The 27,911-nt window shown below is 37.0% G+C and overlaps 1 protein-coding gene across 4 annotated transcripts in view; it reads left to right on the forward strand.

The window, feature by feature from the left end:
- Positions 1-27,911, forward strand: part of LOC139473545 (SH3 and multiple ankyrin repeat domains protein 3-like) — a 129,010-nt gene that overhangs the window by 96,247 nt on the left and 4,852 nt on the right. For all 4 annotated transcript variants that reach the window (XM_071256184.1, XM_071256185.1, XM_071256186.1 and 1 more), the window contains 3 exons: positions 9,954-10,027; positions 21,354-21,484; positions 27,621-27,792. In XM_071256184.1, coding sequence (XP_071112285.1) covers positions 9,954-10,027; positions 21,354-21,484; positions 27,621-27,792 — 377 coding nt within the window. The remainder of the gene's footprint in view (positions 1-9,953; positions 10,028-21,353; positions 21,485-27,620; positions 27,793-27,911) is intronic.

A 27,911-nucleotide genomic window follows, 5' to 3' on the forward strand; every position in this document is an offset into this window, starting at 1 on the left:
TTGTTGTAGCCTAGATGCTATGAAGCTCAGTGAAGCAGAAAGACATTCATGAAATACACCTAATGTGAATAAGAAGTGATAGCACTTCAGATGTAGGTCAAATATCAACAATTGACAATAACAATAATTTAAATGTCACATACCATTATGTTTAATATTGCTAGGAGGCCTTTCATCTGGAGAGACTAATAATTACAGGTCTCTGGGTTTGAACTGTATACTTATATGTGGGAACAATTAACCTTTGTTGGAATATTTTCTATTGACAGAATACATTTGTTCAATATTGATATTGAATTGGAATGTTTGAATCAACTTATTACTCAGAATATCATACCTAGTTTAGGTAAATGAGATAAATGAGATTCTGAAAACAGTGTCTTTTTGTCAATGTACTAATTAGAAACCAGACAACACAAAATGACTAAGTTTCAAACTTAGTCCTATAGGGTAAAATGCAGAGTTATTTGAGCCAGTTACACTGGTGACATATAGAGAATTGCTTCCTGAGTGAAATAAGATAAATACGAGAAAGAAGTTAGTATATGAAAACAATGCAGATTTGTATCTGTCCCCTTTAAGAATCAGACGGCACTGTAGTTTAATGTTTTACATGGTGTTAATGTAAACCCATCAAATTTGGCATTGCCTGAGGCAAACCACACACTCAGCAGCAGTTGACATAAGGGCTATAATTTCATGAATGTTAGCAGACTCTTTCATCTGCTGGTTATCCCTCATATGATTGAGCTGCAATTGAGAGAACAAAGCCTGCATGGTCAAGTGTCTTGTGTAGAGTGAAGGTCCCCAGGCTCTAAGCCAGCTACCCCAACTGTCTAGGGGCACAGAGCAGTCTCTTGTCACAGTCTTGCCCCAGGGTTGGGTTTGATTCATTATGTAGATGATTTCATTTGGTTGTAAATAACTGAAATTGTTTTCATTCAGTCATGCTAATCCATTAGTAAGTCCAAATTATGTTGGCTGTAGTATGTATTGTTTTAAAGAATAAATTACATAGATCTCCACACAAGCTAAAGCCTCTAGACGAGTAGTTACTTTTCATTATGTCAAACGCTTATCATTTAGATGATGTAATTTTATGGGGCCTTTTGGAATCTGTATCAACACTCAATCTTGAAACACTGATAACTCAACATATATCTGATGGTCCCCAGGATTTCATGTTACGGCATATGTTTCACTTCACTTGGTTCTTAATGAATTACTTACCTCTACATGAAGTGTTATGACTGAAAATAACTTACAAACTTTACAGAAGGCGAATTTTTAAAAATTCTCTCTCAATAAAATACTTCCGGTAAGTGAAATGATGAACAACTTTTTCAAAGTTATTTTATTATACCTTGTGTTAAATGTATTTTTAAGGATATAAAGAAGTGCACTTGGTATCTCAAGTCAGTCTGTTATCTTTAAAGTGTTTCCTTGTTGTCATCAAGTCAAAAGTTCATCTGTGTACCATGTTTACTTCCTTCTTTGTGAAACCAAGATAAACATCATATTCTAATCACCAATATTGCCACCATGAGATTGTATCATCATTACGTAGACAACATGTTTATGTTGAAAAGAAGGTATGGTATCTGTTCTTTTTCATGTCTGAACCTACAATTGATCATGAATGTTATAATAATTTGAGAGTATTGTTGAATATTGGGATGTTAAAGAGTATGTTTTCATTTTTGATTAATTTCATGTATTCTCCAGCACAGAATTGTACATTGGTGCTTTTCTATAATATGACTGAAATTTTCATATTCCACATACATAATTTATTAATAATGTAAGTGTTATATTACTAAAAGGACATGTGTTAAAAATATAGTTCTTGGGAATCATGCCAGAATACTTACATTTCAAGACATTTTTTCTGTATATCATTAACGTAATTTTTTTGAATGACACCTACACTGTACTCATCATAAGAAGTTGATATTATTGTCTACAATGATTGCATTCTTGTTTGTAAATATAGTAATGCTTGATTGAGTGTCTCTTTAACGTTTAATGAGATCATCATAAATAATATATGTGACAGTTTATATATGATGGTTGTGATCAGTTTAGCTATTGTTTCAGTCGTATCACAGAGTTGTTAGTATGTGTTAACAGGCTCCTTGGTAGGTATTACAAGCATCTATTGTGTGAGGTGTAATGTGAGTACTGAGGTCGACTGATGTTGTATTGGATACTATTATGAATAATTGCACAACTAACACAATGGGGTTAAGCTGATATGATATATCATCTGTGAGGTCAAGAAAGTTTTGCTGATATTATCTGTCTGATAAGTTTAGTATTGATATTGTTTGAGTTCTAATATTTTGGATTATTATTGGATGTATTGAAAATATTTCTGTTTAGTTATATAATCTTATATATTTATATCGTTTTAGTGTACTGATTTTTAAAATAATTTGTTGTGAAATTGAAGATTAATCAAATAATTTTTCATATGTAATATATTTAATTAATTAGACATGGTTGTGAAATTATGAATAAAACCTTAGATGTGATTTATGGGGTTGGACAAGTATGTAATTACAAGTAAACATAGTAAGATATGTCATTATAACCGGTCAAAGGATTCACCTATAATATTAATTGGTTACACTAGCATGTTAAGGAAGTTTTTTAGATAGGAAATTGATGCACAGTGTTAACAAAGTATATTGATTGTACTTAAACTTATGTTAAGTTACTCTTCCAGATTTTCATTATGTCTTACATTGTGTGAGTATATGATACGTTGTACAAGGATGTGATTCTGGCCACCATGATTAGAGGCTCTGTAAACAGATATTTAAGACAACCACATCTTGTATTGTGGTCTCTGCATCCTTGCAGGCTCCCCTAAGTACTACTCATGGTTATGAAATGTAAATATTTCTATTGAAATATTGATAGACTGTATGCTGAGTTACTGAAATTTAATTCTCATTGACTAAACTGCTCCAAACAATATGATTGGATATGTAGATGGCAATCTTTATGTTTTTATATGTATAAAGCTATCAGTTTAATCAGAAGTGGTTTAACAAAACCCAACTGTCAGCTAGAACCTATAGGTGGCCACCATGATAGCATCTAGGTGTGATTAGTCAAAGTAATATATGAGGCAGCAGAAGTGTCACTGAGTGCATTTCCACCCACTGATCCCTCATGAAATGTGTAGTCTGTGAATACGCTTGAGTTAGTCGTGATCAGACCTTTGTTTCTCTCCGGTCCGCTGTGTGGGGCAGCCTACCTGGTGCTGTGACATGTGGCCAGTGGATCTACTGGGATATATGACAATGTGACTTGGCATGATAGGAAGGGGACACTTAAGTCAAATGGTTGTTTCATTCATACATCTCTGCAATGTAAGAATGCTGGTTGAAATTATTTTATCTATTTCATAAGAAGGTGTATAGGAAAGGAAAGTTATTAGTTAAATACATTATAACTATCAGGACAGCTTGGGATATCAGAACTACCCCTTACAAAAAAAAGCCAAGAAAGTAGTGTCCAGATGATGACCTGGCCACCCCATGCACCCACTTGACCAATATTGGTGTTACCCCAACTACAGAGTTGAAGGACAAATGTTCTGTACACCAGGTGTCCTCCCAACTTGGGGGGCTGTAGCGATACACCCACAGATGTACAAAATATGTACTTAACTCCTACAATTATCATATTTCTAAGGTTAATGCAGGGTACTGTGCTTCAACATTGACAAAATCATAGGATCAGTTTAAACCTCCAGGCTGTGTCTGGAAGTAAGCATGTAGGGTCTATTAAAGTAAATCCACCCTTATAGCTGTAGGCAGGGTGTGTGGACTACAAGGACAATTTGAGAGTCTACCTACGTCTCCCCATGCACTGAGTTGGAGGGCCCAAGGGTATACCTACATGGGAAGTCTAAAGGGTCAATAGGTTGGAATTTGGCCAAACTACATACTTAGATGTTGAGTAGAAAGCTGTGTTTGATGGATAGGTCAATAAATACTTTATGATGGCATGCATAATATAGGTGGATTGTAAACCCATGTGGTACCTGTTCCTTAAGCAAACAGTACAACAGACTGGGTCATTGAGAATAAACTGGCTGAATGATTCTGACAGGGCAAACTGTGATTAAAGTCAGCTGGTGTTAAATTATGTGGAAATCACTTGTATAATGTGGCATTTAAGCGTACTGGCCAGTAAATCAAGGTGATCTGATAGAAAATGCTGCGAGGGCATATAATGTAGTCACGTTAGGGGGTTTACATTGACATCATAATTGCATAAATTACATGGTATGTCAGTTACCTTGCTGGTTCTGATGTAAGAAATCGTTAGGGATGTTATTGACATAAGTTTGATGAGTTTTAATTGATAGTAAATCTTATAATTTCTCAAAGTGGCAGATTTGTTGAAATTTGTTATGAAACTTTTAATGTAATGATGATAAATACATGTACCCTTGAGCAAGGAATAAAATAACCTTATTGTGCAAGCCCTGAAGCCAGCTTGCCTAAGTTTACAGCACTGTTGAGGTGAGCAGGATAATTCAATTTTCCTGAGCAATTTTCTAATACAAAGATACAGTGTATATGTCATCACAGTTTTGTCTCTTTTACCTTCATGTTACCCTACATCCAAAAATTAGTATTTGTTAGTTGTTTCATTGCTGTCTCATTTCTTTCTGTAAAACAAGAAATTGAATGGGTTTTTTATCAACCAAAAGTAATTTGGCTTCATCAATATTCTGACAAGACCCCAAACACTTGATAAGGCAGACGTAAATGAATTTTGTCAATTTTTCTGATTAATGTCATCTGAATAATTTCCGGAGTCAAGCAAATGTTTTGTCACCAACAAACAGGAAAAGGAACTCTGTCATTCTGGGAAGTATTGATATCAACTGTTTGAGAAAATCAATCTTTACCTGGATATAATTATAAGAGGCCCTATTTACACTGGATATCAAGGAAGCCTTCCTTCTTTGCCAACTTGCTTGCCTGAGTGATCAGATTTGATTAATGATACCCCAGTTGACAGTTCAGAATATAGATTATGATGTATAAGACTTTTACCAGCAATCTTAAAGGGACACTATCATCAGTTATCAGGATATATCGGAAAATTAATCAGGTCCAGGTGAAAAAAAAAGAAGTGAAAATTCCCCAACCAAATTGTCAAACTAGATATAATGCAGTGATTATTTAATGAACTTTTTAAATGAAACCAAACACAATTCTATCCTACCTGAACAATCAAGTTATATATATAACTAACTAACTAACTTAAAAACAAACACTTATATATCATGGACCCAAACTTAAGAGATAGCAAAATGAAGAAGATTACCCTCATGGCAAGACATGGCTGAAATTGAATGAGAATAAAAAAGAACAACTGTTCTCAAGATTATTGCCTAATGAATAGTCCAGGCTGTACATAGAACTAGAGTGTAGATAAGACAAATCACTGAAGTCTGCAACCATTCCCTGTAGTAAAAACATCTCTGTCCATGCATGCTACCTGATAGGACTTATCTCTTGTAAAACACTGATTATCTTCCCCTGTATCATCAAACCCATCTCCCATGACAAGTTGTGTATGGACACAGTCATTTCACAAGAACTCCAAGAACTTGATTTTCAGTCTTTAATCATTTTAAGAATTGACAGTACAAATGAAGCCACCCACACAACTAAAGAATATTAAGTTAAATTATTGACACCAGCTGTTGTAAATTTCTTTACTATGTATGGAATCGAACTCTTCTGCACACATTCCTTAAGCGTTATCTTTTAATAAATATGTCTGTTGTTAATATTAGAATGTGTCTCATATCATGGTGTACATGGTGTGAGTTAAGCTGGGAGGGGATACCGTACTCAAGTCAGGCCAGTTTGGCTGACAGGATGATCGATCAGACATTTTAGTAGCTACTGGCCAAAGAATTTCATTTTCGAAACATTTAAAGTTTGTTTTGCCCCGAGGTAGATGTCATATGGATTTCGCTTCTAGTTGTGGGATGTTGTGTTGATTACTTATATCTTGGAGCAGGATTTATACACTACATTGTCTCTCTGTAAATGGACACCAGTCAAGATGTCTGTTTGGGGGTCATGTATGTGTTTCATTTCTCACATCAGTTATGTTCAATTAGACTACATTTGTGTTGCTTTATTGACAGTGATTGATGATTAGTGTAGTATCTAATCTAATATTTTCTGTTTCTGATAGTACTGAATTGTCAAATATATGTTGCACTATTTGATAGTGATTCATGTACTTCATATTTATGGATAGTTTTTGGTTTGTTTGTAGATGGTCAAATAGCTTAAAGTGATCTAAAGTATTATAGCATGACATGTTTATATGCTGTGTAGATTTGTATGGTAAAATGTATCTATAATATGTTGTTGCTTTTATGTGAACTGAAGTATTTATCAATGTTTGCTTTTTAAATCTGGAATTATTATTCTTCAATCAAAATAATATGCACAGCTGTTGAACCATTTGTCAGTGATTGCTTGCCAACTGTATAATGTCCAGGTGCTTGGGCTACCTTGATCAGTTGACCTCTGTCCTGTTGTCCACTTCAGTGTTTACACTGCGTAGACATCTCTCAGCTTGTCTGTCTGTTCTGGCAGCTCCACCAATCACACATCCATGTCTTGTCACATGATCAGTCACCTTCAGTTGGAAACACATATACTTCCAATAGCCAGAAATGAATATCCTAGTTTCAGAGAGCATTGATTAAATAATTCACACTGTGTCTGTGTTAATGACCAATCTAATCATTATGACCATCATATACTCTTTAATATTTCTGATGATCCAACACGGTCTGTTGGTTGGTTCAATTTTCTTTTGTTGTCATCACTGTTTAAATGCCATGCTTTGTTCATGGTAATTGAACATTCTGTGGAAATGCTTTTTATCAAGGAAATCTGCTTCATGTGGAACAGCAAATAGAGCACATGGGAACACAATTGCAATAGTGCAGCTTTGTTGAACCCTTCAGTGGTTTTTCGCTTCATATCACTTATAAGATAAAATATATCATGGCATATGCATCTTACAAAAATAACCCACCTTGTGTTGGTGGCTGAATGATTTCAAAAATATTTGCAATACATGTCATTAGTTATTTACATTCTGCTACAATCAAATTTACCAGTGATGATATTAATTTCAGACAAAGTTAACACATCTATTTGTATTCTATTAAGAATATTATATTATTCACTCAAAGATAAGAGCATTACTCATTCTGGACTGTAATCTGAGACAAACTGTTTTTCCCGGTGCCACCGCCTACAATAGTCATATGTCCCAGTTGACCAGATATGAAAGATAAGCTAGTCAGGTATATATCACAAAAGCATAAGTCTAGTCCAGAAGATCTCCATGTGTGACCACGCTTAGCCATTATGGGCAACACTGGCTCAGTATTTCAGAGGTCCCCAAGGAGAGATGGGTTCAATTTGCAGACAACCCTCACTACCTACAAGCCGCTGTCTTCATCCTCAAAGTAGGCTTCTAACTTGGTGTACTTGTACATGGCCTACAAATGGCCGGTTGCTTGTTTGCCGGATCAGATATTGCTGTTTGTGCATTGTTGTTTAGCTAATGAATTATCCATGACTAGAGATGGGATGTGTACATATTTATTTGTTAATATGACAATTGTATTAGGTGTATGTAAGGGTGACAGACAGTTATCACTGTTCAATCAGTGATAGATTATTATCAGAATAATCAGTGTACTGACACTTATTCCAGGGCTAGACACCATGAATTAAATCATACTACATGTAGTTCACATATTGAGGTAGTGGATTTTGCTACATAACCATACTTTATGCAAAACAACTAGTTCTTCCAAATTTTCTACAGTCTCAGGCTGTTGGAGTAGTGCCCATATCTAGTCCTGTATACTAAGTCTGTGAAGTTCGTTGTAGTTCCCTAGCTAGATAGTATGGTAAATTGTTTCTTGTTTGATTAGATATGACAATTGTTTTGCAGTGATGAATAATTCTACCCACACTCTGTCCTTTGGCTGTGACAATGTAGACTGTTGAGCTTCTTCTTTCATTGCCAGCTAGAGTGTAGGGTTTTGAAGCATGTTCATTCACATACAAAGTAGTCCATCAAGAAATAGATGTATCTGTAATATGCTTATGTCCAATTTCATAAATATTCAAAAAAATTCTTCTCTCACATGATTATGTTTGTCAGTAAGATACCCAGACAAATGTTTTCTTGAACCCCAGCAGGAGGTAGTGCTGCCCTCATACTTACTGTGGGAGGTTAGTGCCACATTTCATACCTTCAGATCTAGCACCCAGTGGGGGCATCATCAAAGTGTTTTGGATATCAGAAGTATATTGATTCTTTATGTCACAAGACCTGGTCACTTAAGTTAAACTGTAGGGATTAAACAAAGGATTGCTTTATATGGTCCTATATCTATAAATAGTATTTACTAACACTTATATCTTCTCTCAACACAAGAATCTGCTGACATGTCATAGGTAGCTGTGAGAAGGGGAGATTAAGCAGAGATATGTGTAGGTGTGGGGCAGTGGTGAAAGCGTATTCACAGCTTGGTAATTCAATAGTCAAGTAAAATGACAGAAAAAGCACATGTAAAAATAACCTGCAATCTCATGCCATCCACCTTAATTCAAATACCCGTCCCTATCCCAATTTAAATCACAACATCAGCAACAGGATTGATTCAATCTTCAGATTTACTGTGTATGGAGAACGCCATTGTTTAATTAATGAACACTTGAACTTTGAGTGTGGTAGATAGATAAGTATAATGGGATGACGCAGTTTGGTGATACAAGCATCATCACCCAGACATGCCAAGGAGCACTCCCCTCTTGTTTGCTTCGGTCAACATACATGACAAAACATAAAACTAATTATGCTGTCTCAGGAGTCACTCGATGATTGTTGTTTGTAGGTCAAGATGTGTACTGGGAATAACCTGACATTTGATGGGAGTGCTTATAAACAATGATTAGGCTAATGATGCAGAGTTTTCTCATGTCAGTCAACCTACGCACATGTTCACAGGTTTCATAAATGACACAAATGTTCAAATATTAATGAGACGTAATGAAATCATCTGACAGCGCCTATAGCCACTAAGACCTGTTTGGTAGTGGTTTGGTTTTGTGTTGACCTCCTAGCCAGTCTTACAGAATTGTCAACCAAATATATATTCATATCTTATCTCAACATCCATGAGACATCCTTATTGCTGTAACATGATCATCATCAAGTGACATATGATCAGTTTTCAAATTGAGACAACGCCCAGTGTAATACCCTTGTGAAATTGTTCTTGTTTGATAGACAATCTTTGTGATGTAGTATTGTTCATTTACCTGAACACATCATTTAATGATTACAAGCTATCCAATACTGTGATGTCATCTATTTTTGTGACGGGCGGTCGGGTAGCCTAGTGGTTAAAGCGTTTGTTAGTCACGCTGAAGACCTGGGTTCGATTCCCGACATGGGTACAATGTGTGAAGCCCATTTCTGGTGTCCCCTGCCATGATATTGCTGGAATATTGCTAAAAAGCGATGTAAAACCAAACTCACTCACTCATTCACTCTATTTTTGTGCCTGATTATGGCTGAGAGTAAAGGCAAAATATGTTGAACAACTTCTTGCAGAAATGGATACTGTTGTAGTTCTCACTCCCAGATCTGTTACATCCTGTGATTGTTGATAACAACTTCACATACACTTCTAATGTGACCATACAAAGTGTATTAATGAAACTATGGTATGATGAAAGCCGTCCTCTTGTTTACAAGCCTTTTCAAAGCATTAAATGCAAGGATAAAATCAAGCTGACTGATGTTTCAGTGATGATATGTGATAAGGTGAACACGCCTGTGATGTATGATATTCTTTGTTTCAGTGAATATGCTCCCAGGAGAGTGGTGCTACACAAAGGCCCTGAAGGGTTTGGCTTTGTGCTGCGAGGTGCGAGGTGTAAGTATGATATGCTTCCTGTTCTTTCTAACTCCACTGTTATCTTGTCCTATCTGAGTGTATCATGTGCATGCAGTAGCACACAGTGTCACAACCATAAAGTTCCATAACACAGTGTCACACCCATGTGGTACCATATCACAGTGTCACAACCATGTAGTACCATATCACAGTGTCACAACCATATAGTTCCATAACACAGTGTCACAACCATATAGTTCCATAACACAGTGTCACAACCATGTAGTACCATAACACAGTGTCACAACCATGTGGTACCATATTACACAGTGTCACAACCATGTAGTACCATAACACAGTGTCACAACCATGTAGTACCATAACACAGTGTCACAACCATATAGTTCCATAACACAGTGTCACAACCATGTAGTACCATATTACAGTTTCACAACCATATAGGACCATATCACCGTATCACAATTATGAATACCATAACACAGTGTCACAACCATAAAGTTCCATAACACAGTGTCACACCCATGTGGTACCATATCACAGTGTCACACCCATGTGGTACCATTTCACAGTGTCACAACTATGTAGTACCATATCACAGTGTCGCAACCATGTGGTACCATATTACAGTGTCACAACCATGTAGTAGCATATGACAGTATCACAACCATGTAGTTCCATAACACAGTGTCACACCCATGTGGTACCATATTACAGTGTCACAACCATGTAGTACCATATGACAGTATCACAACCATGTAGTACCATATGTCAGTGTCACAACCATGTAGTACCATATGACAGTGTCACAACTATGTAGTACCATATGACAGTGTCACAACTATGTAGTACCATATGTCAGTGTCACAACCATGTAGTACCATATGACAGTGTCACAACTATGTAGTTCCATAACACAGTGTCACAACTATGTAGTACCATATGACAGTGTCACAACTATGTAGTACCATATGACAGTGTCACAACTATGTAGTACCATATGTCAGTGTCACAACCATGTAGTACTATATCACAGTGTCACAACCATGTAGTTCCATAACACAGTGTCACAACCATGTAGTACCATAACACAGTGTCACAACCATGTAGTACCATATCCCAGTGTCACAACTATGTAGTTCCATAACACAGTGTCACAACCATGTAGTACCATAACACAGTGTCACAACCATGTAGTACCATATTACACAGTGTCACAACCATGTAGTACCATAACACAGTGTCACAACCATGTAGTACCATATCCCAGTGTCACAACCATGTAGTACCATATTACACAGTGTCACAACCATGTAGTACCATAACACAGTGTCACAACCATGTAGTACCATATTACACAGTGTCACAACCATGTAGTACCATAACACAGTGTCACAACCATGTAGTACCATATCCCAGTGTCACAACCATGTAGTACCATATTACACAGTGTCACAACCATGTAGTACCATATTACACAGTGTCACAACCATGTAGTACCATATTATACAGTGTCACAACCATGTAGTACCATAACACAGTGTCACAACCATGTAGTACCATATCCCAGTGTCACAACCATGTAGTACCATATTACACAGTGTCACAACCATGTAGTACCATATCACACAGTGTCACAACCATGTAGTACCATATTATACAGTGTCACAACCATGTAGTACCATATTACACTGTGTCACAACCATGTGGTACCATATTACACTGTGTCACAACCATGTAGTACCATAACACAGTGTCACAACCATGTAGTACCATAACACAGTGTCACAACCATGTAGTACCATATTACACAGTGTCACAACCATGTAGTACCATAACACAGTGTCACAACCATGTAGTACCATATCCCAGTGTCACAACCATGTAGTACCATATTACACAGTGTCACAACCATGTAGTACCATAACACAGTGTCACAACCATGTAGTACCATATTACACAGTGTCACGACCATGTAGTACCATAACACAGTGTCACAACCATGTAGTACCATATCCCAGTGTCACAACCATGTAGTACCATATTACACAGTGTCACAACCATGTAGTACCATATTACACAGTGTCACAACCATGTAGTACCATATTATACAGTGTCACAACCATGTAGTACCATAACACAGTGTCACAACCATGTAGTACCATAACACAGTGTCACAACCATGTAGTACCATAACACAGTGTCACAACCATGTAGTACCATATTACACAGTGTCACAACCATGTAGTACCATAACACAGTGTCACAACCATGTGGTACCATATCCCAGTGTCACAACCATGTAGTACCATATTACACAGTGTCACAACCATGTAGTACCATAACACAGTGTCACAACCATGTAGTACCATAACACAGTGTCACAACCATGTAGTACCATATCCCAGTGTCACAACCATGTAGTACCATATTACACAGTGTCACAACCATGTAGTACCATATCACACAGTGTCACAACCATGTAGTACCATATTATACAGTGTCACAACCATGTAGTACCATAACACAGTGTCACAACCATGTAGTACCATAACACAGTGTCACAACCATGTAGTACCATAACACAGTGTCACAACCATGTAGTACCATATTACACAGTGTCACAACCATGTAGTACCATAACACAGTGTCACAACCATGTAGTACCATATCCCAGTGTCACAACCATGTAGTACCACATTACACAGTGTCACAACCATGTAGTACCATATCACACAGTGTCACAACCATGTAGTACCATATTACACAGTGTCACAACCATGTAGTACCATAACACAGTGTCACAACCATGTAGTACCATATCCCAGTGTCACAACCATGTAGTACCATATTACACAGTGTCACAACCATGTAGTACCATAACACAGTGTCACAACCATGTGGTACCATAACACAGTGTCACAACCATGTAGTACCATATTACACAGTGTCACAACCATGTAGTACCATAACACAGTGTCACAACCATGTAGTACCATATCCCAGTGTCACAACCATGTAGTACCATATCACACAGTGTCACAACCATGTAGTACCATATTATACAGTGTCACAACCATGTAGTACCATATTACACTGTGTCACAACCATGTAGTACCATATCCCAGTGTCACAACCATGTAGTACCATATCCCAGTGTCACAACCATGTAGTACCATATCACACAGTGTCACAACCATGTAGTACCATATTATACAGTGTCACAACCATGTAGTACCATATTACACTGTGTCACAACCATGTGGTACCATATTACACTGTGTCACAACCATGTAGTACCATATTACACTGTGTCACAACCATGTGGTACTATATCATGCAGTATCACACCATGTGGTACCACATCATGCAGTATCACCCCATGTAGTATCACTTCATGTAGTATCACACCATGTAGTACCACATCATGCAGTATCACACCATGTGGTACTATATCATGCAGTATCACACCATGTAGTACCACATCATGCAATATCACACCATGTGGTACTATATCATGCAGTATCAAACCATGTACCACATCATGCAGTATCACACCACGTGGTACCACATCATGCAGTATCACACAATGTGGTACTATATCATGCAGTATCACACCATGTGGTACTATATCATGCAGTATCACACCATGTAGTACCACATCATGCAGTATCACACCATGTGGTACCACATCATGCAGTATCACACCATGTAGTACCACATCATGCAGTATAACACCATGTAGTACCACATGCAGTATCACACCATGTGGTACTATATCATGCAGTATCACATCATGTAGTACCACATCATGCAGTATCACACCATGTAGTACCACATCATGCAGTATCACACCATGTAGTACCACATCATGCAGTATCACACCATGTGGTACTATATCATGCAGTATCACACCATGTAGTTCCACATCATGCAGTATCACACCATGTGGTACTATATCATGCAGTATCACACCATGTAGTACCACATCATGCAGTATCACAACCATGTACATATTAGTACTCTAACACACAGTGTCATAAACATGTGGTATCAAAACACTGATAGCATGACCATTCAATAGCACTGTTAGTAATTAGACAGAAGCATTACTTCCATATCACAATATTGAAAGTGCTTAACTTATAAAATGGAAATACCAATTTAATGTAAATCAGACCAAGGAATTAAGTTGAAACTATTAACACATCCATGTCAGAGCTTTCCCTAAGTATCTATCTAATTTTAATCTTAATGAGTAAATATTTCACAATGGAGTTCAGACCATTAATTACAGTGAAGGTAGACCTGAATGCAGATAGTGTGCCAAAAGAGAGCTGATCCCTACCCCTGTCTTTTATTGAGGCTGTGCTGTACAAGTATATAATGGGACTACAGCAATGGTTCACTTGAATTGTATACACAGGATGTATCGACTTCTTAGCTGAATATTGTTTGTTTCTGGAAAAGAATAATGTTTTTTGTTTGTAATAGTGGCATTACCTAACAAGTAGGTTGCTGGGGTCATGTTTGTAAATGTGAGTGTTTGTCGAACTCACAGAACCCATAGTTTTCTGTTTAGAACTGTGATGGAATTGTGTTGAGAGGCACACAATTATCTGAAAAACTTTGGAAGTATTTCTTGTGCCTGGCTGATTTTAAGAAATTAATAGGATTAATTATCTTGTTTTTATAAACTTTTTCCAACGTTGACTTCCCCATAGTGATTGTAGGGCAGACTATGTTATATACTGCTTGTTATACCCCCACCTATCAGGGTGGGGGTACATAGTTATACCAAGGACTACCTTCCTTCCATCTGTCCGTCCTTCCGAGGACATTTTATTGTGTGACTTATAACTTGAAAAGTACTTCATGGATTCTTTTCAAACTTGGTGAACACTCTTTATACCTACAGGAGAGGTGCAGTGCAAAGTTTGATTTCAATATTTGGATTTTCTGAAGAAAAATATACAGCTATTCTTCATTGTTTAACTTTGAATTATTTTACTGAAACATTTGTGTGACTTGTTGTCAAACTGCTTCATGAATACTTTTCAAATTTAGGGAACAGTTTCCATACTAATAGAAGAGATGCACTGCAAAATTTTAGTTTTATGTGTGTATTTTCTAAAAACAATATGATATTATTTTATGTTTTGAACTTAGAATATTTTTTACATCAACATTTGGACGAACTTTAAAAAACTGCTTCATTCATTCTTTCCCAATTGGGGGTAAGTTACTTTACCAATAGGAGAAGTGAAGTGCAAAGTTTTATTTGGATACGTGGGTTTTCTGAGCAAATATTGCTTTTCTTATGTTTTAAACTTAGAAATATGTTGGAGTCAAAGCCAGGGCTGATTAGTGAGCCCTGCTCACTTTTTGTCTTGTTTGTATTTAGAGCCAACTGAAATTGAGGGTCATTGCTTAGTACTGTCAACCACAGGTTTAAAATATCTTTTGCTTAGAGGTCTATGAGGACTTATGATGTTGCTGAAACATTTTTTGTTTTCTTGTTTTCATTGATATTTTTAAGCATCCAAAATATTTTGTTTAAAATTTCTTCTGATATGTATGTTGTAAAATATTTCAAACTATTTCAAATACACATTCTAAGAGACATTTTCTCTGATACACCACTTAATGTTAACTGAACACAGGTCTATCAGATCTTCTTCAAGGCAAAACAAAAGCTATGAACATTCAAAACATCCCAGTTCATCCAATTTCAAATAAACCAATTGAAAATTGAATCGGTGCCTTGGTGTGCTCATGATATATAATGCAGGCTATGTTTTCCTGGCCCGCTGATGTCCACATCTGTGTGTGTGTGTCATGTATGGAGCGGGATGCTGTTACAGATGTGGTCTTGGCAGTGTTTGAAGTTTTGTTTAGCTGTATTTGTCCATCAGTTTAGCGTATTTGTCCTCCCTTTGTTAACTCACCACAGCCCTATTACACACGCATACTGCTCCAACTGGATGCAGCAGGAATGTTATTGACCTGTAGTGTCTTCTTAGTACTGCTACAGTAATGTAGACAAGCATACTTATATGGGTTGAGAGAAGTAACCAAGTTGGCTTTGTACTTGGTGACAGTGTTAAAACATGCTGGTCATGTGGCCACAAGGTAGAAATTTGACACTTGATATTTGGGGGTGATTCTATGTTAATATTTGCCTGTAGAGAGAACCTAGAACATGAAGGGTCTGTCAAGGTCTTTGGTGATTGGTCTGCAAACAGAGAAATAGCCAGCAATCATTTCTTGGAAACGTTGTTCATAAATATTTCTTTTTCTGTGTTTTTAATGAATATCTCAAATGATGGTTCCAACATATCAACAAAATCGTTTGTATTTTCAAATGTTGACCACATGAAAATGGTCTAAACTTGTTTGTAATGCAAATTGACATGCATAAATTGTGAGCAGAATTTGTTTGTGCAAACCTGATATCCAATAAATCTTAAAATGACCATTTTTGGACCGGAATGGGAAAATGTTTTGATTTTGTACAATAGGCTAATATGGTTAGTATTTATAGCTCATAATGTTGAGTGTATGAATCTGATCTGATCACATCCTTTTTTAGTATAAATAATTTGAATACTTTGGATGGAAGCAAGCACCTGCTGTAATTGTGTTGACAGAGGCGAGATTGAGATACAGGGAGCATGAGGTGCTCCTACTGTGGGGCTGTTCAAGGGAATGTTGGCTGCGGAATACCGTCTGTGTTGCACACAAACAACACAGGTTGTCACACAACAAACAACAATAAAGCTCATTGTTACATCATTTAGTTTAAAGCAGGACGGACACTCCACAGGAACCTGTGAATAGAGCAACATCCAAGGCCTACATTGCATAGCAAAATTTGTTCCTTTTTACATCAATCTAGGCGGATCATTAATTTATTGCACTTTTGATGTTATTTCCTTTCAAAATGTCCTTGATGAAAGTCAAACAATGAGGAAAAAATATCAAAGCCAAGTTAACTTTCAAACCTATTTTTTCACTACTGGGAAGTAAGTATTCCGTATGGTTTTGTTTTCATGAGTATCCTAGTATCAAGCTGTAATAATGAAATTCATAGACTGTAATGGTTTGATATCAGAGCAGTGGAGGTAGTTACAGATACTTTGTATTTTTTGCACAAAACCCATTATGTCTCGGATGCTAAATGCTGAGGTTGATAATTAGTTTGACAATATAAATGAAAAATCTTGGTGCATATATTATAGGGATAATTAAGACTACTCTGTTTAAGTAACCTTTATCATCTTTTCATTCTTTGATAGCACTGGTTCCCAGAGGATTTATTGGTCGTCATAGTAATAGAAGTATGTGGGCGTTATTGCGTGGTATCATCAATAAATGAATACTGCTAATGTAGACCAATTTTTCCCATACTAGTCTGCAGTCTTGCCTATTATTTTACATTCAAAGAGGTATCATTTTCATTCAACCTTACTGAAAGCAAGTAAATGAGCACTTTTTTAACCCGTTTCTGATTAAAATACATTATTGATATGTGATATTGCTTTGTGACTATATTGTTATTGACTTTGGAAAGCTATGTACATATTCATAAGAATTGTATATCAATACTGAAACTCTTTTCACCACAAGAACAGCTTACACGTTCCTACAAAATAATGGTAGTTTCACTGCTATTTGTGGAAAAGGGGTCCGTTCTAAAACATTGGTTGTGTTTCTAAAGGTTGAAGACTGTACCAGTTTCCTGTTTCTTTACAGAGGTTGAACATGAATGAATATATGAAAGATTAATACCTAAACCCCTTTGCTCCTCCAACTTTCCCACAACATAAACATAGCAGGACATGAATGACTTTGACCAGACAGTTAAGGTATCATATCTTTTCTCCACACACACACACACACACACACACACACACACACACACACACACACACACACACACACACACCCCACCCCCAACCCCCACCACCCCCACACCCACACCCACACCCCACCCCACCCCACCCCCAATGGCCTTGAACTCAACAAGGTGAAAGTGTTCACTGAGGCATGAAGTAATTGTACGATTCATTGACCATGCAAACCAGAGGCAAAGTGCACCTCATGAAGTAGTGATACTTTCTATAAACATTTGAAAATCTTTATGATCCCATTTCATGCCTTCAATAATTCCCATAAAGGACTGGCTCAGCATTCAGCAGATTCTTTTACAGTGCAACAGATCTGTGCATATGGCCTTTAAATTGTGGTTGTTTAGGTCTCAGCTGTTCATTTTAGAAAATATTTTTTCCGATTGCAATTTTAGCTTCTGGTAATGGCATAAAATTAAGCCATATTATAATATTGCAGTTCGATGACCCTATCAAGCATAACCATAATTCATAGGACTTGTGTTTTTAAGTGACTTACCATAGTCTGTAGCTATGCCTCAAGTGTGGTTAGACTTTAAAGCTTGAACCTTGAAAAGGGAAATTTTGGGCTTATGATAGCAGTAGACTAGTGAAAGAAGACAAAGAAAAACAAGGAGATTTTGAAAATGCTTCAGATTTAACAGGGATGATGGTGGACTCAGGAAGAGGGTGTTTTCTTCAGTTGAACAAAACCTGGACCATATGTGTATTTGATAAAATGAAATTGTATGTAAGACCCTTATCAATTTGAAGACCACTCATTCCTTCTCAGACCTGCCTTAGCCTTGACAAAGACTCAAGTAGAAAAATCATAAGGCCCATAAACTGTTTCATTTAGGATTCCATTGTATATTGCAATATATATAGTATTCAAAAATTGGACATTGTATATAATATTTGTTTTGGTTTTATGTCAATTTTTATTATGTATAATGTACTGCAGTATCTATTTCTGTTCATGCAGTACTGTGCAGTATGATTTTTTAAGTTGCTAGTAATTTGTTGGAATGATAAAAGAACATGTCAGATTGACCACATCATTCAAAACATTTTGCCTTCCAAATTCCATCTGCTGTGAATATTTGAGAAGATTAAGGACTTGCGAATCTGGCTGTCCTCTCTGTCATGTTGACGTTGTGGAGTCCCAGATGAACATTTGTCCATAACATGAGCACAACATAAAGGATTTTTCAGTCCAGCTAAGTTCTTCCTTTGTTGTTAAAGCTGATGTCTGAAGGGAGGTTTGTAGGTCTGCTATTTCTAATAGTGGACGCAGGCTCCTCCGACAATGTATACACCAGTGTTTTATTTTGTCTTTTTCATTTAATATTATTCAAATAATAAGTATTTTCAAGCATGTATGCATGAATTATTGAAACTAATATTGTACAGATGTTATTGACCCTTATGTGAGTGAGTGAGTGAGTGAGTGAGTGAGTATGGTTTTACGCCACTTTTAGCAATGTTCCAGCAATATCACGGCGGGGGACACCAGAAATGGGCTTCACACATTGTACCCATGTCGGGAATCGAACCCTGGTCTTCGGCGTGACGAGCGAACGCTTTAACCACTAGGCTACCCGACCGCCCCGACCCTTATGTGAAATCCTGCAAGATATTGTTGGTTTATTTCTTGCTTTAGAAATACCGATGATTGTTGCTTCAGACTATCACAAGATGAAATATCTGGTAGTTATTAACATAAGCGACATGGCCCAGCAGCATGAGACTCTGATATGTGATACCCTGTAGGTTTGTGTATGTGATATGAAGTATTTAATGCTTTGTTTCTGATTATTGTCAACTCCTGTAACGATTACCTTCATGTATGACCATACATCAATATTCACTGCATTATTGATATCTCTTCTGAAACTTCTGGAGTTATTAGGCTGAAACATTGAGTGTAGAATTCCAGCAATAGTTTCTATGATTTGCTTCCAGCTGTCATCACCTATTTGAACATTACATTTTGGTCTCCTTCTTTGTCATTAATTGTTCAGGGATTATTTTGTAATTTTGTCTGGGTTCGTTGTTTTTATTGTGTTGTAATATATGTTTTTGTGGACATTTTGACAATAATTTGGTTCTAAAATGTTGTAAGTATCCAGAAATTGAGTTGAGCTACAAAATGTCACTGTCTTGTCAGTTCAGATTCACAGAGTGAACTGAAAAAAACCCCATTGCATTAAGTTCATTTTCAATGAATGTCTATCAAACAAATGTTAACCCCAAGATAGTTCAGATATTTTAGACAAGCCACTTTCATTGTTTGAGTGCCATATTTCACATCAAGAGCTAATTACAAGCAAACAAATTGTTGAAAACTAAAACAAATACCTCCTTTCATAAGTCCTATTATCAGAACTGTGCTGGTGGCATGTTTGGGAAATCCTCCTAATTAGTCATAGGTATTCCATGTTTTTCAAAGAAAGGCTTCCACCAAGAAGTGAATAAGCCAAACATTGATCCGGTGGAAGGGTTAAGAATAGGCTCAATGTAGAATTACCATGTACCAGTGAGCCGGGAAGCTGTTATTACCAGACATTTGGCATCCTGATGTGAAAAAATTGTTTAAATGGTGTTGATTGTATATATGGAATCCAAGGACATCATTGTGTGGCACCAGGCCATGTTCAGAAAGGATTTTTTTGCAGGAATATATCAGTCTGTCTCCATAGTCTCCATAGAATCAATGTCCAATGAAGGCCTTTTTGTTATTTGTCATATGCTATACACATGCTTTTATGAACAAAGCATTTTATATACAGTGTTCATAAGCTTCAGCCTCATGATTGTGCATCGGTGAGTCTAGCAGTTAGTGTGTTCACTCAGCATGCTGAACTTAGAGTTACTATAGTGTAATGGTCAAAATGTTTCATTCTATTTTCTATCAATTATGATAGCTTAATTGGTGAAGGAGGTATGAAATCTGGTTTCTAGAGGTACATATAGGTTAAGGTTGTTTTGTGTCTCCCATTGTGTATTAGCTACTATAAATTAATAGGTCACTTTACCCGACTCACCCATTACTATGTCAGTATACAATGGACTTATTTCATTACAAAACATCACTATCAAAAGTCGCTTTGAAATACAGTGGCTGTATCCAACTAGTCAACAGGTTGACCTGACCAAACAGAAATACATTTGTATCACACATTATTGCTGAACCATGTTGTACCAGACTTAAATGATCTCTTAATTATGTCCTGTTTGCTGAAGTTCTGAAGCACATCACTGAACCGATGCCTCTGTTATGTTGTGTGATTTGACAGTTGCGTACAGTAATTAAGATACTGTGATGTCCGTGTTGTCAGTAAACACAAATTGTCTTCTTATAGGTAGTAAACAAATGTCCAGCATTTAGAGGACAACTTAAATACATTTCTTTACATTTCCCATGAGGTAATCAATAATGTTGTTTATTGTTTCAGCCCAGACCCAGTCCGGGACATTGGACTTCCAGCCTACTCCCGAATTTCCTGCTCTGCAGTACCTGGACAGTGTGGATCAAGGTAGCCAAGCAGACAGAGTGGGCCTCAAAGCTGCGGATTTCTTATTGGAGGTGAGACTTTTACATTTAATATACACCAAATATTGACTGAAGCTGCACAATTTACTTAACCTGGAGAAAATTTGATCATCACCTTCTTTAAGTGTGTCATGTAGAATCCCAGACTGAAGGACATCCATTCATAGGTTTATTTCACACCTTTCTGGGGCTTCCTAAATAATAGAAGTTTGTTAAAGGCATGTGTAATATTTGGCATTTGTTTGCTTTATTGAGCTTCTAATGCATATATGTCAACATGTCTTTCCTTTAAACATTGTCATCAAACACAGAAGGTCCATGTGTTTTTATGGCATCATGTTTTAATTGTGTCGTACATGTGCCTGAGTTGTTTTGTCTGCCACACTCAACATGTACATTTGAACAGTTGTGGACAGTCTTTAGGGTGGCTTTGAACTCTTGTAACTTCTGTTGATTTATGGAATGATCCAGGACCTGTTACAAAGCATATTTTGTGGGACTTTATGTGCTGATATTTCATCTATCCTATTTGACAATGGAGTGCCATGTAAGGTCTGTCTGACACTCAAGTTTAAATGTCCAAGACACAAACAGCAGATAGCATGGATAGTTATGTAGTTACTCCAGTGTATCCCTTACATTCGCAAACCTTTGTTGTCATAACCAGTGTACAGCAATATTCATGTTCCATGGAATTCTTAGGATCCCATGATTTCTTTTGAAGGAAATGTTTCAGCACAAAATATTGTAGCAAATTCTTTGTTTTAGTCTAGTAACCTGAGCTTACTATTATATTAATCAATATATTAACTCTAAAATCTACTGGAAATGATGTCAAGTGACAAGTCTGGGCAAGTAGACTCAAACAGTTTGGGGAGAGACTAATTAGGTCTGTATATTAGAAATATACCTCACTGCTGATCTGAATGGAACATATAATCCAGGTCAACTGTAAGAAGATGCTTGTTTAAGATATGAATGTGACTGTTTCAAAGGAACTTGGTGTCACATAATTTGTTGTATAAACCTGACTGTCAAACAGCATGTCTGGTCCACTGTGAAACTTTGGAAAGCTTACATTTCCAGTGGAACATTGGCAGTCTGTGTACATACTGCTTAGTTTGTCTAAAGCCTGGTATTATGAAAAACCTGTGACCAAAAGTCAACAATTTTGTAACCACAGCCCAATCTTTTTGTACTTAGATTTACTTTAGGCTGTCAAGTGACATTGTTTAAGCTGTCCTTAATCCTGGGAGCAGCTCCTTTGTACATAAATGAAATATGCTTTCACCTATTTGTAGAGTAGGGAAAACCTAGAAAAGCATGTGTTGTCAACAACTTTCTTCATTTCTGCCACATTATATTTACTTCAAATGAATTTCAACACTGTCAACAAGTTTTCATGTCAGACGGAGTTGTCAGGGTGAAAAGTTTCATTTTGACTAATGATTTCTCTGTTATTGCCAATATCCTGTAATGACACAAAGGCATGCTATTGTTCTGATTGTCAGGTTTTAGGAAGTGATTACTTCCTGGAAAATATCAGGTGTTTTCTGTGTGTTGGTGTGGACTGTCAGGGTTATTGTGGTGGTTGACAGCCAGTGTGCAGCGGTATCATGTCAGACACACATTCACAGTTGATGGCTACCATTGGTTTCTTGTCATAGCTTTCTTCCACAATACAAAGACATTTTGCTTGTCACATTATGGGCACAAAAAAAATTTCCAAAGGCCATTATTCGTTTACCTGGAATAATATTACTTTTCCTGTTATCAGATGCTGTGAGTGTCATCAATTAGTTTCTTGCGGGTTCTTGAATTATAATGTACACTGTTTTATGACTATTCCAATGCTGGAGAACCATTTTGGAGAATGAGTGAGTGAATGCAATCATACAGTTCTATCAATGTTGTCAGTAATGAGTCAAGTGAACCAGTGGTTGATATCAGGAACAACGACCCCTGCTGATTTTGTACAATGACAAACAATCGGCTAGCTCAACTTCCAAATCCCTATTTTAGTCACACAAAGTACTGGGAACCAATTTTGCCCATGGAATCCGTTTCAGGCATTTTACTAGTAGACTTTCTGCTGGTTACTGCATAGGTTAAGCCTAAAGTGTGTAACCCTATACTTCACTATTAGCCATCCCTAGTTGTATGGAAACACTCAATCCTTGCACCTACTTGTCACTTGGTTTCATCCGGGGTTGCCATGTGGAGAGCAGCTCTGTTTGCCCGACCTGCAGAAACTTATAAGCTGATTACACCTAATTCTGACAGTTAGCGAGAGTATTCAGGGTTGAAGACTGACCATTTGACACAAACAAATCTTAGAAACATTCCAGACCATTCACTTCTATGACTATGTCATCGTGAACCTCTACCCCTATTTTCCACATGACAAGTGATAGTCACATGGTTATTGATCTGAGGGTAAGCTGTTTTGCTCTGTCACTCATTACTCTTTGATGTGAGGAGATAGACTGTAGTGCGTCACTGTCCACCACAATCTCAATACACTTTTGACCTTTGTGTTAAGACCTCATGGGGGATCAAGTTCGATCATAAAGTTATCAATCACCAGGTAAACTGGCACAAATCATAACAATCCCAAGTTGCTGCTCTTATTTTGTATGAACTGTTCCGGTGCTCTGTGTCACCCTGACTTCAACATCTGCCTCAACATCAACATTGTCATCAATCAGGATGAAGGGGCAAAGATTTATGGACAATGACTGACTTGCTTCCCCTGCTTGTGTATCATGATTTCTGTCAATAATTAGTACTGTCTCTATTCTCTTGCTGGGAACAACTTATAATGCTGTTCTGCATGCAAGCAAATTAAGAGCTACGCACATTTTGGGCTGTCTGAGATTGTAAGGCAGATAGAAAAGACATGGCAAAGTCATTTTCAACACCATTATTCATCAGCTATCAATGAGACTTGAGTATCTCACACACACACTTATTTCATATCTTATGTAACTCAGGGTAGATAGGGTTTAGTTTCAAATGTTTTTTATTTGGGCAAAAATTCAGCTTGACTATAAGTCTTACGTGGTTGTTTTGGGTTAGGGAAAAATGAACACAATGATACTGATAATGACTCCTTAAGAACAAAACCAAATCATGCATGTATCATTATTTTGATATATCTATTATTCATCTGCAATATTGACTTTCTTAATAGTATTATCATATGACTGATTGTATCATAATATATATATCCTCATGATAGTTCCCTGCAAATGACGAAATACTCCTGACAGTTACAGAGACGATGTCTGACTACTCCCGTTAGAATACTGGCTGTCAAACTCCACACAATCTCTGCATCCACTGTGATGCGTTTTTTAGGGTTTGAGGAGGTCAGGTGATCCTGTTTTGAAACTAGCTTTTTGGCTGAGTGAAAACCTTGATTGAATGACTATTGGCTCTCTCTGCTGCATGTAACACTCGGAGGAAGAATTTAGCATGATTTTGGCAACGTCTTGGAATAGGTTTACTGTGTTGGCTTTGTTGATGAGATATCAACACTGAACAGACAGAAGATCTGCTAGCCTAGCTTTATGTGGATGCTGAAACAAATAATGATGCAGTATGGAATTAGAGATAAAGTAAAACTTGAATGAAAAGGAATGATTTCTGAAAATGCAATTACATGTATTCCATTTTTGACAAAAGTAAAATTTCAATATTTATTGTTTTGTCATCAACTGAAAAATCTTTGCTTACAAAACACAAGTCAGATTATAGTTTGATCATGAAAATTAGCAGTTGTTGAGTAATTTAAAGGCAAGCATTTGTTTTGACTTTATGTCTTGTATTATTTCACTTAAGAAAACTGTTTCTTGGTTGCATTTGTGTTCAGGGTTCAAGAAACTCATGGATAGCCCCGTCCAATGGGTAGTCTGTTAGTTTGTGACTTGTAAAAGTTCAGAGGGACTAGTTGGTTTCTCCCCATATCTGGTTAATTTACATAAGCCACTGGTTCGAAATGAGCTGCGGACAAGTAAGATATGACCAATGGTGTCTACCCCAGGTGACCCGAGTGATAGATTGTTCTTTCAACTGTGAGTCATTGTAATTTTATGGTACATGAAACTTCAGGACAGGTGAAATCTTCTAGCTGACTCATTACGCTCACATTATAGCTTTCTGACTTGTTGTTAAAGAATTTGGCTGTTAAATAGACACTGTGTCATTTGCTTCAACAGATTGGGAACATGTGACTTGGCACAGCTGAATGGTGTCTCAAATTTTTAATGTAGACTGGCTATTACTGTTTGCTCTCCAACAATATCAATTCCCTTGACAAACCACCTAGAACAAACACATTTGTAATGGCTATGTGGAAACTTAACATGAGTGCAATCACATCATTTGGTTGTTCAAGTCTTTCCATATCAGCAGTCTTTTAGGGGTAGTAGTCAGGGTATTAGTTTTAGATAAACCTGTACTTTTGTAGCATGCCTGCTTAAGCCTTGATAAGTATAGCTCTTCCCATGTAGGAGGTATACAAAGGTGGCAACCATTGATCTATCATGAGGTAGCAGGGATAAGATGGTTGGCCAGACAAATATTGACTTTGTCATGGCACTCTTCCAAAAGAATGTTCACCTCTCAATGGCAATGTTGCGTGTTACATGGATTTTAGTGCTTCTAGCTTACTTTCAGATTATGATAACTTGAATGTTAAAGATCAACATGATCTTTTTCTTTTTGTTTTGTTATCCACTATGTAACTAGAAAACAAATGTGTTGGCTTTGATTTCATGGAAATGTTCTCTCACATACCAGAATGTCACTATAAAAATGATTGTGTTCTTACATAGTCATCTGTCTTTGCTGACTCCTCATCATACAGATATTCATGGGTTGGTATGTTAAGTTGTGAACTCCTTTGCATTCATCCAAGCATAAAGAAGTGTTTTAAGATGACATGTTTTGGTCACTCGGTGTTAAGCAGACCTTCCTGTTTTCAAGCCTAAAGTCAATACACACAGCTACAGCATTGAGATTGACATTCCCCGACCATACCAGTGGCCATTTGAGGTCACACTCTATACGCCCACCGCCATGTTTGATCTAATATTGCCTGTGGTCATCACCCATATGCAGCCCTACCATCAAGAACAGCCTTATGCTTGTCTGTTGACATCCGTACTGTCAGATTTCATCATAACGCAGGATGTGTGCAATGTTGGGTAACACATCTCACTCTGTATGCCCCCATGCCATAACTCATGCAATCCTAAGTGACCAGTCATGCCATTCCCTTGGGAAACATTATTGAAGGACTTGTGACTTGGTCTATATCCCCATTTCGGAAATGTTTATTTTAATTACTACAATTTATGGTGGTTGATTGCATATTGGCTGCACATATTTATTGTGCTCTGTCATCTGTGAACATAGTCCCATCCCACATTAAATATTAAGCTGAGTTGAGTGAGTACACTTAACTCGATAATTGATTGCTATGCCTGAGTGTTCAATACAGACACATAATTGAGGTACAGTTGTTTTCATCTCACTTGAGTGGTAGGGAAGTCCCATTTCTGCTCATCAATGCACATTTAGATAACAGTTGCTAAATCCAGATGAAATCTTACTGAATGCAGTTTACTGTGTATGATACAATGGATGATACTGACCTTGTTGCCTGTGGATTAGCACATATACATTGTATGATCATGCTTGATTGATTTGGACTTATCTGCAATTGTGGTGCCACTTATTAACAATGTATGATGTGAATCATCTCTTTAATATGCTATGTGTAGGATTTTATAAGAATATGCATTGGATGAGAGTTTGCCACATCAGTTTTGAAAGAAGTAATAGAAAAGTTTATACAATTAAAAATAAAACCTGTCAAAATTGAAATACTTTGAAAGTGTTTATATGATTTGTTTTATTGAGAAGTGAACCTTTTATTCATATTGTATTGTCATCTTTCACACTCAGTTCAAATGCATTTGTTTACCACTCATTGAAATAAAAAAGTAGTTCATATGTCTCTTTTGTAAGAAACTTGTTTTGCATGTTTATTGTGATAGCATCCCAGCCTGTTTTGAACATGAAATTACAATCTGTGTATAACTTAATGAAAGGCAAGGGTTTCCTGTTATTGTCCTATAAACTGTCTTCCTCCTGTCCACAGATCAATGGAGAGAATGTCGTTCGGGCATCACATGAACGAGTTGTACAGTTGATTCGCACAGCACGCTCCACCCTGGCTATGACAGTGGTGACAGTCCGCCCTCTTGACCACAACAGTGATTGGTTTGTACACCAAGATGGTGTCATGACGCTTCCAAATCGCAAGAGACAAGGTAGTCACATTACAATCTGAAGTGTTGGAATTGCATAAGGAATGTATATGAATTTGATACAATTAATGTGTTTTATGTAGCATTGCTTCTCTATGTATTATTGTTGTCCTGCAAGATAT

The sequence above is a fragment of the Haliotis cracherodii genome, unplaced genomic scaffold, assembly GCF_022045235.1.
Source record: "Haliotis cracherodii isolate W230 unplaced genomic scaffold, xgHalCrac1.p SCAF_3, whole genome shotgun sequence".
In the NCBI taxonomy this organism is placed as follows: domain Eukaryota; kingdom Metazoa; phylum Mollusca; class Gastropoda; order Lepetellida; family Haliotidae; genus Haliotis; species Haliotis cracherodii.